Source organism: Sinocyclocheilus anshuiensis, unplaced genomic scaffold, assembly GCF_001515605.1.
Source record: "Sinocyclocheilus anshuiensis isolate Anshui unplaced genomic scaffold, SAMN03320099.WGS_v1.1 scaffold943, whole genome shotgun sequence".
Lineage (NCBI taxonomy): Eukaryota > Metazoa > Chordata > Actinopteri > Cypriniformes > Cyprinidae > Sinocyclocheilus > Sinocyclocheilus anshuiensis.
Genome location: NW_015542391.1, coordinates 348,947 through 365,707, shown reverse-complemented (window position 1 = coordinate 365,707; position 16,761 = coordinate 348,947). Strand labels below are relative to the sequence as shown.

Genomic DNA, 16,761 nt, shown 5'->3' with positions numbered 1-16,761 from the left:
GGATCAGCTCCAGGCATGACAAAGCGGATATCGTCCTCTTTTGGAAGACCAAACAAAGTAGTTTCGCTTTCACAACGAAACACAGCGTCTGCACGGCATGGCGGCGGCAACAACAATACTACAGCGAGAATAAAAGTTACGCCTTCTTTCTTTGCGTGAACATTTGGGCAGCGTTATGCAAATCTTCCCAGATAGTGACGTAGACATGTGGGGGCGTGTTAGAACGAGCCGTTTTAGGTAGGCGTGGCTGACTCTTAACTTTTATAAAGAATATCTCTTTGGATTTGAGACTTTGGTCTTTGCAACTTTACAGATCTTCTTTATGCACCAAGAGCTTGTAACACTCCAAAGAGAAAGGAAAAATTGAAATTGCATCATATGACCCCTTTAACTTCTGATTGAATATGTCATGTAATCACATGGAACAATTTATACCCCAAATATACATACATTTGTTTAACTTGATTTAACTTGAACACTATTCAAATTTAATAAATAGACATACATTGTCACTTTAGTAAAATCAAAAGAATTGATTCAAATATTATCTGTAAAATAGATTCATATAATTCATTTTCTTTAGATGCAACAGTTAAACAAAGAAAAAAAGCACCCTTTTGGGCCCCCTGGGTGTTTTAGTAATGTATTGCACATACAAGTTCCATGTTCCAAATTGCTGTTCTTTGGAGTTAATTGCACAAAATGTTCTTGCACAATATAGTTCCGTATTTCTTAAATGTTCTTTTTCTTTCCTCCAGCCTTTGACACTCCCAAGCAAACTCCAGTGCAGGAATCCGGCTTCGTCAAGACCTCTTCAAGTGTTTCCCCCCAGCCCAGTAGCACCGCTCCATTATCCAGCACAGACGACAGCCTGCTAGACTTGTGGGACAGTGGCCCAGCGCCCGCTACGGCCCCTTCCCAGGCCCCCAGCCACATTATGGACCTGATGGAGGACACCCCGGAGCCTCATCTTGCCAGCTCCTCCCCTGCTCTCCCGCAGCCTCTCCTGAGCTTTGATGAGGTGCCTGACACCCCCTACTGCACCGGCACAGAAGATGACCCCTCCAGCCTGGTTGATGTGGCCGGACCCCACCAGATGACCCTGAGTTACCAGCAGGCCCTGCAGCATGCTTCTGGCTCTGACAGCCAGGACCTGGATGACGGACAGCTGCTGTTGACCAATGGAGACACGCTGCTTAAAGAAGGGACCCAGGTGAGCAGAACTCACTGTTACAATGAACAATGCAATGTTGTCTTGCCCCTCATTCTCCAGCATGTTTTATATACTTATGTATGCTTTTTTGCCACTAGATGGCAGCATATGTTCTCTTTTTATGACACTTGACAAAACACTAGCTATATTCAAGATACTACATTTGCATGAAGCTTTATATGTTTACATCATATGTTTGTGTTTGTGCAGGCCAGTGAAGGCTACTTCAGCCAATCACAGGAGGAGGATTTCGCCCAATCAGATGACTGCACTGCAAAAGTCAACCCAACACCAGTTTTTTATAACAAACCACCAGGTTAGTTGACAGCAGATTGAAGCACATGAACTGATTTAATGAATGCAACTCTTGATGTACTAAAATAACTAAAAATTAATAAAAACTATATAGACATAAAAGAAGAACTAATTCAAGCATTTTTCCCGTTTTGATGCACTTCATTCAAAACCATGAAGTTGGGGTGAGACATAATGAATAGGCTTTTTCATTTTTTAAGAAGCTAATAACTTTTAGTTTACATTTGCATTCTATTGATAATTATGTTTATTAATGAGGAGGTAAATTATAATTTTAGACTATTTTAGTGGATAAATGTTAGAGATATCATAGTTTTATAGTTTTTATGAATATTTCGAATTAGTTTTTATTTTTATATTTTCTGTTTTTGTTTTAATTTTAGTTCGTTTTAGTAATTTAGTTGTGTTTTTCATTTAAATTTTTTATGTTTTTGTCTATATAGTTTTTCTTCATTTGTATTTCAGTTTTAGCTATTTTAGTACGTACATTAGGGATAAGTAAATAAAAGTGAAAATCAGATCAATGCCCAGATCAAAAACAAACAAAATTCATGTTTACTGTATATATTAGCTACATCGTATGGGAGTTATTATGCTTATAAACACATCTTCTGTTTTCTGTTGCATTTACCTGTTGTTAACTCTAGAATGTGTGCTGTGTGAACGGCCCCTGAGTTTATAGCTTCAATTTTTGGAGAACAGTACATTAGATATCAGGGATATTATCATAAAATCTAAAATTATTTAAAACAGATTTTGTTAACATAAATAAAGCTGAAATAAAATCTCTATTACATTTTGCTCGGCGACTAACTGAAATAAGTTTAAGCACTAAAATTATTAACTGGAAATACATAAACTAAAAATGAAATACAATTAAATAAATAAAACTAGTGAAATTAAATAATGAAAAGAAACATAATAAAAATTATTCAGATTAATATGAAAAATTAGCATTGCTAGAACTAGCATTGCTATATGACGGACATAAACGAAAAGCAACAAAAGCAAAATTTTGATTTTATGGGTCCTTAAAAGAGTAGTTCACCTTCATGCAGTTTGTATATGTCTTTCAATCCTCTGTGGAACACAAAAGGAAAAAAAAAGGTTTTATTAATTGAAATAAAATTTACTGAAATAATATATAAAAATTCATGCTTGTTTCCAAGAACAAAAATATATATATATTTAGTTTAATGTGATGTACTAAAGTAAAACTGAAATAAAAACTATATAGACAAAAAACCAAAAACAACTAATACAAATGACAAAAAAAAAAAAAACGGAAAACATAATTCAAACTAATTCAAACAATTATCGAAAACGATTATAGTATGTCAGTGATACTAAAATAACACTACTTGACAGCCTCAGAAACAAGTGGTTGAGATATTCACCAAAATATTGACCAAAAATTCAAAATGGCATATGGATAAATAATTAAAAAAAAATTTGAATGAACTTTCCACTTGAGATTTTCCTTTCTTGCAGACGTATGTCCTCAGGTGAATGAATAAACAAGAAAACCAAGCAAATAATTACTTCTCATTACATCACTTCGTTGCCTCAGAAAAGATCCTAATATAACGTGTTTGTCTTATTGTCTGCCGCAGAAATCGACATTACGTGCTGGGATACAGACCCCGTGATGGAAGATGATGATTAGGAGCGACTGAGGGAAAAAGAGGTGTCACCTCTATGAAAACTTATTTTACAACAGTTACAGAAGTCTTGCATCAAAATGTTTTAGATAAAAAAAACAACAACAAAAACAACATTAGCCACAGAAGAAAAGGACTCGGGTTATTGTTAAAGATGCCAGTGGGTATGAGCGCTCTCGGTTCGTGTACGTATGTGTGCGTTAGTGTGTTTATTATTTATTTCGATCTTTTTTTTCTTCTATGCAGAGTATAGCACAGTGTGTCTCCAGCACTCACCTGTGTTGTATCAATCCCGTGCCTAACAGGTGTGTGTAGTAGCAGATTAGACCGTTCTGTTTTAGTTTCTATCTCCTTTAGCAACACTGAGCTTAGGTCTGCCCAGTGGTTCAATCAAGTTCCCTACAATCTTAGTTGTTTGAGTGTTATGCCCACAGGGGCCTTTGCTTTGATGACTCAGTCGGTCAGGGACGGTCGAACCCTCACCTTCGTCGAAGCAAAGGCATGTCAGAACTCGATTTTAGCTTCAGTTGCGTCAATTGTATTTAGCAAACGGAAAATGCTGGGGGTTTATGTGATTACGAAACAATTTTGTGTTGTGCCAATTATTTTGAGTATGACGTGTTGGTGTAACGGCCTTTTAGGACTTTAGCGCCAGGTGGCATATGTATATTTTGACTACATATGAGAAAATGTGTATAAACAATGGCTGAAACTGACTTTTTTTTTTTTTTGGAAAAACTGCAATAGAGCTTCGATTTGTTGAGAAATTTAGGCAATAACAGTCGTAGTGGACTCCATTGGGAATTGTTTTAGTTAGATATTCGGTAGTGTGCGTGTTTGTATTATTATTAGAAAGGCTCAGGCCTGAAACATACTCTACGTAAGTATGCAAATGCTGACGCGAATACAAGTGTGTAGTCCTGCTGTATATATTTGGCATGCAACCTTACTGTGGTAGTTTAAAAAAATGAAAATGTTGTCATTCTGTTGTGCAGAACTGTAAGAACTGTAAGTCGTACAGTTTTTGGAACAGCATGAGGGTGAATAAATGACAGAATGTTTATTTTTGAGTGAACTAAACCTTTAAGAAGCCAAAATATTTACTTTCAAATCGCTAGTATTCAAATATCTAGCTATAAACGTGTAGCTTACCAGGATTGAAACTAACGGTCACTCCATTATGACAGTAGTTAACGTATTATGGTCGTTTTTCTTACAAAAGTCGGTTTACGCTAATGCTAGCTATAGCACCCCATGAGGCAGTGCTGAGAATGCTGTGCTTAGCGTTCATTGCATCCTTCTAACACATTTTAGCAAGCTGCGGCGAGTGAAATCAAAGTATTTGCATTCATTTACTTGTGTAGAGTATGGTTTCGACCTTTTTTTTTTTTTTTGTAGACGTGATTTTGAACCTTTTAAATTCGTTTTATGCTCCAAGGGAAGGAAACTCCTTATAATCTCAGATTTCAAGCCACGGTAACATTATTGAAATATAATATTAATATGCTTATAAGCTTATTTTTAGGTTGTTGCTAGTTAACCCAGGACTTTCTTCAGAGTAATGTGACCTTAGCAAGTCCAGCAATTTGTAAAGAAATTTGTTATGAACCCGAAAATTACTACAACCCTTTAAACAAAATTTGGATTTGTAACTGACTTTTACACAAAGACAAATGCAGGGACATGTCGCCTTGCTCAAGGGCAGAACGGTGAGAGATTATCTCACTTATTCAACACTGACTCAACCTGTAATCTTTGTTGTACCAGCCCACATCCTTACCTGCTAAGGTCCCGGCCTTGACTGACCACTGTCTTCCTCATACTTTTAGTCAAGTTGTAAAGCGGCATCATAACATCTTGGTTTTACAAAGGATTTTTGGAGTGGAAAAGCAAGCAATAAGACTAAACCAATAGTATTGTTCTGTAAATAGCTCTAATTTTGTGCTCATGTAAAATGTACTACAATCACTAACATGTATTGATTCACCACCCATGAAAAACGGGGGTTGGCGTATGTTTGGATTGGGTTTCTTATGTTTCTTCGGTGAGAGAGAAAGCGGTAGCTCAGTATGAAACCAAATAGGAAGTAACCCGCATCTTTAACAGTAACTTAGCCCCTTTTGAAATAACTTCCATGTATTCCTGTTCACCCTCCTACCTCCTTAGTAGTGATTATTACTCTCTTTCTCCCTCAAACTACTAGGAGACTACTACTACTACCACTACTATTATTACTATTACTACTACTGTTCTACTACAGTAATTTCTTCTTTGCCCCTGAAGCAAGGCTTAGCGACTCCTGAAAATTATTTTTTAATAATTTTTTTCTATCTCTTCCTTTTTCCGTCCGCTTCTCACACGCTGTTTTTGAAACAAGCACAAGATCTTTTGTGACATGCTATGTGCTTATGTATGTTAATAAAAGACTTTAAAATCCTTCCGAAAATTGTGGACTTGTGTACGTTTTTTTTATCTGCAACAAAACAGTGATGGAAATGTTGAAACGCTGTAATAACTTCAGACTTTGTACCTCAGTTTTATTAATCAGATATCAGGCATTCACTGGCCCTGTTTGTGTATTGTGTATATTTTTAGAAAACAACCCAAAATTACTCATATGAGCATGGAAATACTGTACATAGCAGCTATGAAATAGTACAGCTCCGACTATAGCGCGGCTGTACACACAAGCACACTTTGCATGCTACATGAACACTGCATGAAACACTTTCACAGTTTGCCATTCACAGTTCATGTGACGGAGAAAGAAAGTGTGCTATGGAGAATTTGGAGTGTAAATTTGTTGTCAAATGGGGACAAAACTGAGTCTAAATTGAGACTCTTACCAGATCAAAAGAGATTCACACACAAAAAACCCTTTTGATTGATAGATCAGAGCCTCTTTATGATGGCTTTCATTGAAAATGGCACAAACGGGGTACATGTGGTACATAATACCTCTCATATATGCTAATTTGCAAACCACAATCCACTTATAGTGGATGTGAGAAGGCTGTGTACCAGAGCAGTGACGGTACTGCTCACTTCATCTATGCAAACAGATTCACACAGCTCTTCTACGGTCGCTTAGCAACACGTTGCTGGCAGAGAGAAGACCGTTTACATCTCTGTCTTTAGCTTCTGTTGTGATATAACTGAATATAGAGAGTAAACGCAGATACAGTCATTTTAAACAGCAATATTGTCCCAAAATAATCATCAAACCTTTCCTTTAGATTAATTTAAGTATTTTGGGGCTGTAGCCATTTTTGAATGCTGTAGTGTAACCTAGCAGGATGTTTTTGAAATGACAGTAAAGTGCTGTAAATTTAATTGATTGTCTCGCTACAATATTGTATTTTGGTCTGTGCAAAAATATGAATATTTCACCTGAACTGATCGATTTTTTTTTAACAAGACATTACAGGGCATTATTTTTTATTTCAAATAGAAATCAAAATATGGTGTACTTTGGCCTTGAAATTGTACTCAAGGTAAACTTTCATTGTCAACTTTTTCAGAATTCATTTTTCCACTTGTTTCAATTTCCAACATTCAACATGGACACACTATTTCATCCTCGTAGGGATGAAATTTGAAAAGTAATCAATGTATTCTTTATTTAATTGCGTTATGTCATTTAGTGAGGACAGGTTATAAACGAAGCAGGGAACAATGCCTCGTACACCAAGTCTTTATAGCGTGGGTTGTGGGACGTATGATTCCTTTATGCTTTTGTTATTTTCGGGTGGTCTAGTAATGGCTGCGCAATATAAAATAATGAACCAAAGACATCACTATGATGTAGTAAAAGCTTTGTGCTGAATGTGTGCCCACATACGCCGCTAATTTCTTTTTTCACATTTCCAAAATGGAGATTATTTTAATCAAATGTCATTTGAAAGCATCCAGCGCATGCATGAAAGCAGAGTTTTATGCCGGGAAGCTGACAAAGACAGCCATTAGATGGATTGAGGTAGAATCGTTTAAGGACATGGAAACACACATAATAAAAATGATGACAATAAAAGGAAAAAATGAAATCAAGCATTTTCACAATGTAGCAATTACTACATTGATGACGAAAAACAGCCTAGCAAAAGGGATTCAGTCGGTCTAACTCTGAGAAGCACCAGTATATAAATGGAGTTTGTTGAATAAATGCCAGAAATCCCACATGTGGCCGCAACAACAGCAGGGAAAAACATGGGCAACATGGTGATGCGTGAAAATGTTGACAAATCCTATTCGCAGGTCATTACAAACAAGGTCCTATCTTCAATCTGACGAGCACTTTAGGAGGATGGATTTCATATTCAAAAAAAAAAAAACATTCTTCATACAGCGATTCAGAATCAGTAAAAAAGAGAATAGTACTACTGACATGAAATAAAAGGCAGTTCCTCAATGTACCCGCATGGTCTAATGCATTAAAGGGGTCATGAATTGAGAAATCAAAATTCCCTTGATCTTTTGACATATAAGAGGACACTGTACAATAAAAACATCCTGTAAGTTTCAGAACTCAAAACTTTATCATTACTCTAAAAACAGCTTATATTGAAGCCAATCTGCCAAAACGACAGGTTGTGGAATGTGCCACTCTATGATGTAATAGTGTGGCTAAACCACCTCCGCAGAGGAAGATCAACGCCTGCTTCTACATCGCTGCCTCTTTAGCCCCGCCCACCGATTCGGGCATGTAGTGTAAATGAGAGCGGCAAACGCAGGTCTACACAGAAATCAAACGATAAAGATGCTCCGAAGAAAACAAGACGCTGTGCAGTGCCAAGTTGTGGAAAAACACAGTCTTTGCATCGCCTTGCTTCTGATCCTAACATCGGGAAAGAGTGAATGAACTTTAGTTTTAATGAAGTTCCAGACCGCATCAGCAAGAACTTGGTCCTTTGTTCACTTCATTTTTCCGTGGATTCATTTACAAACAAAGCACAATTCGATGTGGGATTTTCAGAAAGATTGAAACTAAAAGACAATGATGTGCCAACTTTATTGGATTTAACAGTAATGTCGCACCACACAAGTGTGAGTAACTGTTTTCATTAAGAGGTCACTATTGCTTTGTCTGATGTTGTTTGATATGTACTGAGTATTTATGCAGTTTTAACCTAAATCACAGCAGCGTTCGAAGGATGTACTGTTAAACATACACAACTGTTAGCCAATCATAGCAGTGGCCATTTACCAGAGCCGATCCTCCCTATACGCAATACGCAAGCTGCGTAGGGCCCCCGAAACACCAGGGGGCCCCCTTGCTCTCAAAGATGATTTAATTTTAGTTTATTTTTTGAATTTGGCCAGCAGTTATGAAAACATGAATGATAATTTCTTTTAATGCGGTGTGCGGTCACCCTTTCGAAGTAAAAATCAGTCAAATCATGTAATGTAAATGTCGTACAGTCTTGCTCAAGACTAAAAAAAACGAGTTGAAAGCACACCGATACGGAAGAGACACTTTTTCTTAAGCGCTTTCCACGAGCGCGATTCGAGACGAAGTGAAACACGGACACTTCACTGACGCCACCACACCCCCCACCGCCGCTGCCGCCGACGACGCCGCAGACATGGCGTTCACATGAGGGGGGTTAAAAACAAGACAGAAAATAGCCTATTACCTTCTAAATTATGTTTTTTGATGTAAAAATCTTGGTAAGGGATCTCAGAGAACAGTGCAAAATAATAAAAAAAGGCAGCTCATGACCCCTTTAAGCTGTGAGACAACTTTTTTCCAATGGAGACTACAGACATGTTTCAAAAATCGCAATTCTTCAGCCAACTTCCTTTTGAGGATTTGTGATTACTTTGAAGCTTTTCCATCTACCCCCAAAGTTCAGGCTCCTTCTCGAGAAAAGAACTGGCAGAAAATCCAGAAAGAGATGCCAGGTATTGTTTCCCAGTTTATAAAACATTTTTGTACAGCTGAGCAGCATTGTGTAGCTACAGTACGGACCTACCACTGTCATTTCACCATGTCGCACTTTACTGTATTTTACCCCATGTCACAAAGACAGGGTTTGAAATGTCATTTGTATTATATCAGTGAGCCGCAGATGAGAAAGGAAGAAGAGATGATGTGAGGGGCGAGGTGTTGGTGGGCTGCAGACAGCTCCCGGGAGCCATGGCAACAGCATTCACATAATAGCTGCTGCTCTGCATCAGGTGGAGATGCCACGGAGAGCAAGGAGGAGAACGAGAGAGAAAAGCGAGTATGATGGATCTGCAAATGAACCCCTGAACAAATTAATCATCCTGAACTGATGCAGCCCCCAAAAGACAGAGTTCGAAATGCCTCTGGCAGACTCTTCAGACCACATATGACTCAGCATTGTGAGTGTTCATCTCAGAAAGTGGTCCGGAGGTCTATTTTTGTGGCCTCATACCGCTGTGCTTCGACCCAAAAGGGGAAAGGCTGTGGGCAAACCATAGTGTTGATCCAGACCACGGAGTCCCCGCAAGCCCAAGTCTGTGTGAGTCCGGCCCTCACGAGGCATGGTGGCGATGGCAGAGGCCTGAGGCTCGACAGGCAGGTTGTTGTGGTTAAGGTCCATGGTGGACAGGAGGTGCCCCAGTGAGTCCCAGCGTCTGGCTGAAGGTAGGTGTATTAGAGAGGAGTAGCCACGTTCTGGAAACACGGTCACGGGGGCCATCTTGCTGGTCTCGGATTCCTGGTGCTCCCTGGAGGACCTGGATGAAGGTTTGGTGTAAGTTCCTCCCCTGGGGTCTGCCAGAACCTCACTGTAAGGGGGCGGTGGGTCCTCCATCAATACGGCCTCTTCATAGCAGGGAGGTTTTCCAAAGACATCTGTGTCTGCTGAGAAAAACAAACGGTTCACTAAAGAACGGGAAGTACACTGCAAGCTGCATCAAATGTACAAGATTTTAGTGGTAAAGTCCTTCACATTTACACTTATAAGAACTTTTGCCTCGTGACCCCAAGATAATGTGGCCCTTTCTTTTTCCAAGTCAGCCCAGACAACTTATCAGATAAAAAAAACCTCTGCATGAAGTTATCAGAGGACATTAGACAACATAAATGAGGACTCTGTATATTTCATCAGGAGAGGGTAGAAGAACTGAAGCTTTTATCATTTCCTCCAAGGTCACCTCTCACTCCTAGATGAAAGCTAGGATAGATTTTCTCCTGTGGAGGGAAGTGATAAACCAATCATATTGAGGTCAGAGATAAGAATGTGTTTGGCTGTGACTAGGCAGTGTTTTCCCCCCTATCAGCTGTGCTTTTGCCAGAATGGAAGATGAAAGCCAACCGAAAAAGTCCTAGAGGCTAGCTCTAGGACTTTTTCTAGAGTCCTAGAAAAGGGACTTTTTCTAGAGTCCTAAGTGCTTCCACGTGGAAGCACTTAGCTTATAGGCTCTTCTTAATTATCATGTGTTCTGATATAGGACTGCAGCAAATGGAGGTGGTGCTTCTTAAACTGCACTGCAAACCCAACTTGCGGAAAAACACATTTTGACATTTTCTGAGGACAATGCCAAAGCAAAACTCTATGCCAAAATGTGCAAAAAGGTTCTGAGTGGTTGTTAGCAGGTGACTAAAGCATTTTGGGTGGTTGCAAGAGGATGCTAAAGCATTGCTATGCTGTTAGCAGGGAATTTTAGGTGGTTTCAAGGATGTTGCTAAAGTTTGCTGGGGTTATCAAAAGAGCCTAAAGGGTGGAATAAAGTTTTGCCCAGATTTAGAGTTTGGATGCATCAATGCTAGCTGCCAAACGTCAAAGTCAGTCTGCAGATTTTGGTCAATTTAGTCCAATTTTGACAGATTTCACAGAAAATTGTATTATGGGCACAGCTTTTTTAGCTTCAGACCATGATTCCTTGAAGTCAGAGGATATCAAACGTTTGATATTTTGAGCCGATTTTAGAACACACATCGTTTTCATTTGTCATGTGTCTCCTAGCAACAAGGCACATTTCTACAGTATGTGAGTTTGTTGTGCTCAGAACGACTTGAAAGTATGTGTGATCCTCAGTTCTTTAGTGTATGATGCCCAGTTGTTGTTGTTTTTATAGCCTTTTAGAAAGTCAGCAAGGGTTTCATACGTAGTGTTTTAGATGATGTTCAGATTTTAAAAGTTGTGTAGTGCATTCTAGCCTTTTTAATCTCAATCATATTCTGATTCCTAGATATGGCCATCCACACATCCTTCAACCTGTTTGTCCCATGTACGGTCGGGGGTAGATACGGCCAGGCCAGGCGAAAAGTCTAAGCGATGCAATTTGAAATAACATTCATGTTCAAAGCACAAACAGAGGAGAGTTAGTTACAAATGTTTGTCTTAGCCAGCACTACTAACTAAACAATAGGTCAGTTCCAGACACTCTATAGAGTTCAGACCTGCTTATAACATTAACAAAAACTGCATTTATCTTTAATTCTCAAGGACAATGTTACAGCAGAGAGGTCCTTTCTATCGACACTCCTGATGGTGATTTGGAATTTATTCATATACAATATTAAATACATTCTTTGGGGAAAATTTACTTATCATAGATGGTGGTTTGAAGGTATAATATTATACCTAATATTAAAAGAGTATATTAAAAATCACCGCAGATTCTTTCAAACTTTAGATTATATCAAATACAATTTTCTCATATGGTGCCCAAGGCGTCACAGGGGACATAATAAGCCTGTTGTTGTAAAGTGATACAAAGTCTCTTTAAAGAGCACAATTCTTTCTAACTCTTACTCTTTTGTGAGCTGACTTATTACTCAGACCTTGTTTTAATGTGTGGTCATCCATCCTGTGTGTTTGGCACAGGTTTAAAGGGACATTCTTCACCCATGGCCAGGGATCCACCAACACTGGCAGTCTGCCTGTCTGCCAAAGCACATGATTAGCCCGGCTCTAATGCTGCTAGCTCAACGCTGCACTCGTCTGCCTACACAACACCCCACAAGACTCACTGTTACCATGTCATACATGAAAGAATGCAGCTCAGCCTGCCCTCGCTGTGTGAGGTGTTTTGAGTGGTACAGCTCAAGATGGACGATCGCTGTTGCTTGAAACACAACATGCTTAATGTATTAATAAAGGGTAATAAAGGTGTAGCATCCTGTGTTTGGTTATTGGATTTTGCTGACTGCTATATAAAAGATGATAATACTAAATTGGACTGGAAAGGTCGCCAAGTTCATTTTGACAAGTTTAAAAAGCTTTTAGGTTTGAAAGTTGTAAAGGCATTATGTACTTTAAATGCTTTAACATCTAGCCTATACACAGAAAAAAAGGATTTAAAATTGTATCTTTTGGGGTACAACAGCTTGTCCCTGGAGCAGTACCCTTAAAAGGACATATTTACACCTAATAGGTACATATTAGTACCTTAGAGTAGTAATACGTACCCTTAAGGTACTAATATGTACCTATTAGATGTAAAAAAAAAAATAATTAATACAAAAAAAAAACAGGTACAAATATGTCATTTTAAGGGTACTGCTCCAGGGACAAGCTGTTGTACCCCAAAAGGTACCATTCTGGCCCCTTATTTTTCTGTGTGTATAGCATTATCGTTAAAGCCGTCTATAGGAATTTTAATCAGGTTATGTCTGATTATTAAAGGGGTCATATGATGTGATTTAAATTTTTCCTTTCTCTTTGGAGTGTTACAAGCTCTTAGTGCATAAAGAAGATCTGTAAAGTTGCAAAGACTAAAGTCTCAAATCCAAAGAGATATTCTTATAAAAGTTAAGGCAGTGTAGAGTAGCACTTGTTGTTTGTCATTTCTCCGATCAGAAATGCAGACATGGTTTTATGTTACACTCCGGCTGGACAGGGCATCACAATATGGTAAGGGGCATAACATTTCCGTCACACGCTTGAGGTATTCGGCCAATCAAAACACACTGGATAGCTGACCAATCAGAGCACACCTCGCTTTTTAGAACGATGTGCTTTGTAAAAATCGACACGTTTCAGAAAGGCGGGGCATAGAGGAGAAACAATAATGTACAGTATGTGGAAAATAATGTGTTTTTTGAACCTTAAATCGCATAAACACATTTCATTACACCAAATACACAAAATAATGTTCTTTTTAGCAGCATCACATTACCCCTTTAAGACACATGGAGCACTAAAGTTAAAACAGGCTAAGGGACTGTGCCAAGTTTAGTGGATGTAGCTTAAAATGTCTAGTAGGTGTAAGAGTCAAAAAGGTGAAATGTTTTTTTTTTTTTTTAAAGCCTGTAACCTCAAAATCTTTACAAGTCAACATAATTACAGATGTATTCTCACAGCTTCATAACTATGAGACATTACATATTAGAAGAAAAAGATGTAAGAACAAAATGAAAATTAGCCAAGGACACATTACAGTGAAAGAGTATTCACAACTAACCAGTAACCAGAAGTTGGAGAAGGACACGTCGAAACATTTGTCATATCAAAGGTCTAGTCCTATTTTGAGTTTTATTTACCTATATCCTGCTACAGGTTCATTTTATCAACAGACCTAATGATTCACAAACCTCAAATGTTGATTTCATGGAATCTTTAGGGCATGGCTCATTGAAAATGTTCTTCAGAACCACATCTTCTGAAAATATGGTTGAACGAATATAATTCTTAATTTTAATAGTCCCCATATCTCTGACTGCAGACAAAAATGCATTGGATGATTGAGCTTGTTTAAACATCCTACCTTCAGGGACAGTCCAGTTTGCCTGAGGGAGAGTGTGTGTTACAGGCAGCTGTGGAGACATAATTTGAATGGGTGGGCAGAACTGAGGGGGCTCCCTGGGAGGATATCCCCCTCCAGTGCACTCCAGAGGCTCCATCTCCAGCGCCCGCAGGCACTGTTCCCTCAGCCTCTCTTCACGTCGGCGCTTCAGCTTGCGCTGGGCGAAGCTGCAAAAGCAGCAAAGCATGACAATGAGAGCCCAGATCAGCCAGAAGCCGGCAAAGCATGCCAGAAACGTATAGGTGCCCTGCGACATCACCATGATTATCACCTTGATGAGGTTTGTGCCCTCCAGGATCCAGTGGGAGGATTTAAAGTCTGATTATGTTGTGGAGTTCACTCACCAAGTCTCATAGCTACCATATTTCTACAAATCCTGGAGTTTAAAACCATTAAGAGTCTATCCAAGTGTTTGCTGAGCTATTTTCTCAAAGTTAACCAGAGGTCAGTTTGAATTGTGTTTCATGAAAATGCAAGATTTCCGATATATTGCAAAAGGGAAACTGAAGAGCCACTTTCCGACGGTCTGCCAGGGCCTCTTTTACAAGAAGAAATTAATATCTGCAGATGCTCTTTTGCTGACAGCTGGTGCAATGAGGGAATGCTAAAGTCTCACAGTGCCTGGGTCTCCTCCTGTGTTGTGATCCTCCGCTGAGCAAATCAGGGCTCTTCAGATCTCCAGAGGACATCGGCAGTCACGCTGCTCAACAAAGGGAAAGAACATAGAAGGGGGCAGCCATCATAAGTTATGAACTTGTCATATTTTCAAAATACAGACCTTTAATATTTCACACACAATAACCCATTTCATAATTAACCTCAGCTGTTCAAGCACAACTCGCACAATGACTTTAGGGGGTAAGTATCAATTTCGTACATTGAGAGAGAGAGAGAGTAAACAAAGTTTTCCAGAAAGATTGTGAGGAAACGGTGTTAACAGCATGAATTTTCATTTACTAATGCATTTTGAGATGCTTGAACATTAATGATGGCTTTCAACGTGGCACCTCTTCATCTGTTAATGATAGCTCTCGACTGCCGAAAAACTCATATGCCATTTTATCAATAAGATTAAAACAACTTATATAACCAGCTCTGATCTGGTCAAATGCTCTATTAAAGCTTTTTCCCCACACACATTTACATCTCCATTCAAATAAGATCTTGGTGACCTTGAGGAAATAGATTCAATCGTTGTCCTGCTTCATTGGCATTTTCTTTTTGGTGTTTCTACAGCATGTGGTCATCCATTTCTGACTGCCTTAAAATTGATTCAGTTATGTCATCTTTGAAGGACATAACCTATAGATTACCTGAAAGAACTACCAGAGCTGCATTACACTGCAAGTATTGATTGATAAATAATGGTTGATTCCTAAAATTGTACCTATGGAAGCCCTGATACCTGATTTAGTGTCCGTTATGTTTAGCATAACTACCTACCTTGGTAGGCATTCAGTTTAGAGGAATGGTCAGAGAACTCTTTTAAACACTGGCTTTTTTTACATGAATGAGCAGGAGGCTGTCATCGCCTCTTACTTAACTGAATAAGAAATGTGACTTTGTCTAACCTCAATAATGTCCCCCATTATCACAATTTCATTGATATAAACAAATAACGCATTGCATGCATCTTTAAAAATAGGCTACATACATCAAATAAATAAATAAATACTAGAACCTTCACTATTAAAATTATATAATGTTTTATGATATAACCAAATACATTTCACACAATAATAAGAGGTGTAAATTTGTGGTGTAAATTGATTTAATTACAGCATGAAACCGCGTATTTAATGTTTGCTAAGCTTATATCTCCAGTCCTTACAATAAATGAACAAATCCATAAATAATCCAATGATGGCCGTCGTTTAATATACATGGAATGATGTGCAGTCTCTCAGGTGGGTGATATTTGTGGAAAAATGTGCGCAATTGGAAATGACAGATGAACACTATATTACGAACAGCAGGGGGGAAATAAAAATAAACATAAATCAAGGACATGAAAATGTTAACTTATAAACGTCTGCATCACCACTGAGCTTTTATTAGGCGTATACTACATTCGGTTTTTCATAATACCTTTAACCACCTATAGATTACATGTTCGTAATTTTAAACAAACACATATGCCTCTAAACTCGTACTTACATGATAAGCGTCTTCCAGTCACGATGAGTTCATTTTCAGACGCGTGACACCGTTTCAATGGACTGGACGTGACTCAATCCAAATAAAGTTGTGGTAGTTGTCAGTAGCACCGAATGTTAACAGCAGACTTGTTCGTAGAGGAGTGTGTTCTTTCGTGTCTTCACTAATGTTTACCTGGATAAACAGAAAGCGTTTCGAGTACCGCGTCATTCCTCGAGGTCGTGATGCGCGCGGTATTTAATGGACACCTGTAATTGACGCGCGCGCGTCATGAAACACCCACATTGGCACTCCGCGCGCGATGCGCTGCTGCTGTCACTGGGACTCTGTATCAAACTGAGAATAACGGTTCTCCAAACAAACTGAAATGATCGCTCCTCCTTTTTTAACCGTTTGTAGAACAAAGCGATCGAAGTGGTACGATTTTGTCTGAATAGGCTTGTCTGTTGTGTGTTTAATGAGATCAGTAATCTCTTCGGTTGTTGGTGGTGTGACTATTTAATACTGCTTAATTATTTTAAACAGTAATTTTCACATGGACGGTTGACCTTTAAAATACATTAATTAATAAAAATACATTCACGTAAGATAAAGCCTCTGTCCTGACATATAGGCCTATGTTTCAGTAACCAAAAAAAATTTGTGCAAGAAAATTTTGCATACACTGTAAAAAATGACCGTGAATTTAATGGTAAA

The 16,761-nt window shown here is 38.6% G+C and overlaps 2 protein-coding genes across 9 annotated transcripts in view; one reads left to right on the top strand and one right to left on the bottom strand.

Annotated features, from left to right (window-relative positions):
• The window catches only part of dbn1 (drebrin 1), an 81,583-nt gene extending 78,295 nt beyond the window's left edge, over window positions 1-3,288 (top strand). For all 7 annotated transcript variants that reach the window (XM_016491964.1, XM_016491960.1, XM_016491959.1 and 4 more), the window contains 3 exons: window positions 759-1,213; window positions 1,424-1,529; window positions 3,142-3,288. In XM_016491964.1, the coding sequence (XP_016347450.1) occupies window positions 759-1,213; window positions 1,424-1,529; window positions 3,142-3,194 (614 nt within the window). In that variant the 3' untranslated portion in view covers window positions 3,195-3,288. The remainder of the gene's footprint in view (window positions 1-758; window positions 1,214-1,423; window positions 1,530-3,141) is intronic.
• Window positions 3,289-8,963: 5,675 nt separating this feature from the next.
• Window positions 8,964-16,371, bottom strand: prr7 (proline rich 7 (synaptic)). 2 transcript variants are annotated; one of them, XM_016491955.1, is made up of 3 exons: window positions 16,066-16,371; window positions 13,870-14,608; window positions 8,964-10,018 (listed from the first exon to the last, which is right to left on the bottom strand). In XM_016491955.1, the coding sequence occupies exons 2-3, from the start codon at window positions 14,168-14,170 to the stop codon at window positions 9,582-9,584; spliced, it is 738 nt and encodes a 245-aa protein (XP_016347441.1). In that variant the 5' UTR covers window positions 14,171-14,608; window positions 16,066-16,371; the 3' UTR covers window positions 8,964-9,581. The 2 variants fall into 2 exon arrangements, with proteins under 2 accessions (XP_016347441.1, XP_016347443.1); XM_016491957.1 differs by having other exon boundaries at window positions 8,964-10,015.
• Window positions 16,372-16,761: the final 390 nt, after the last annotated feature.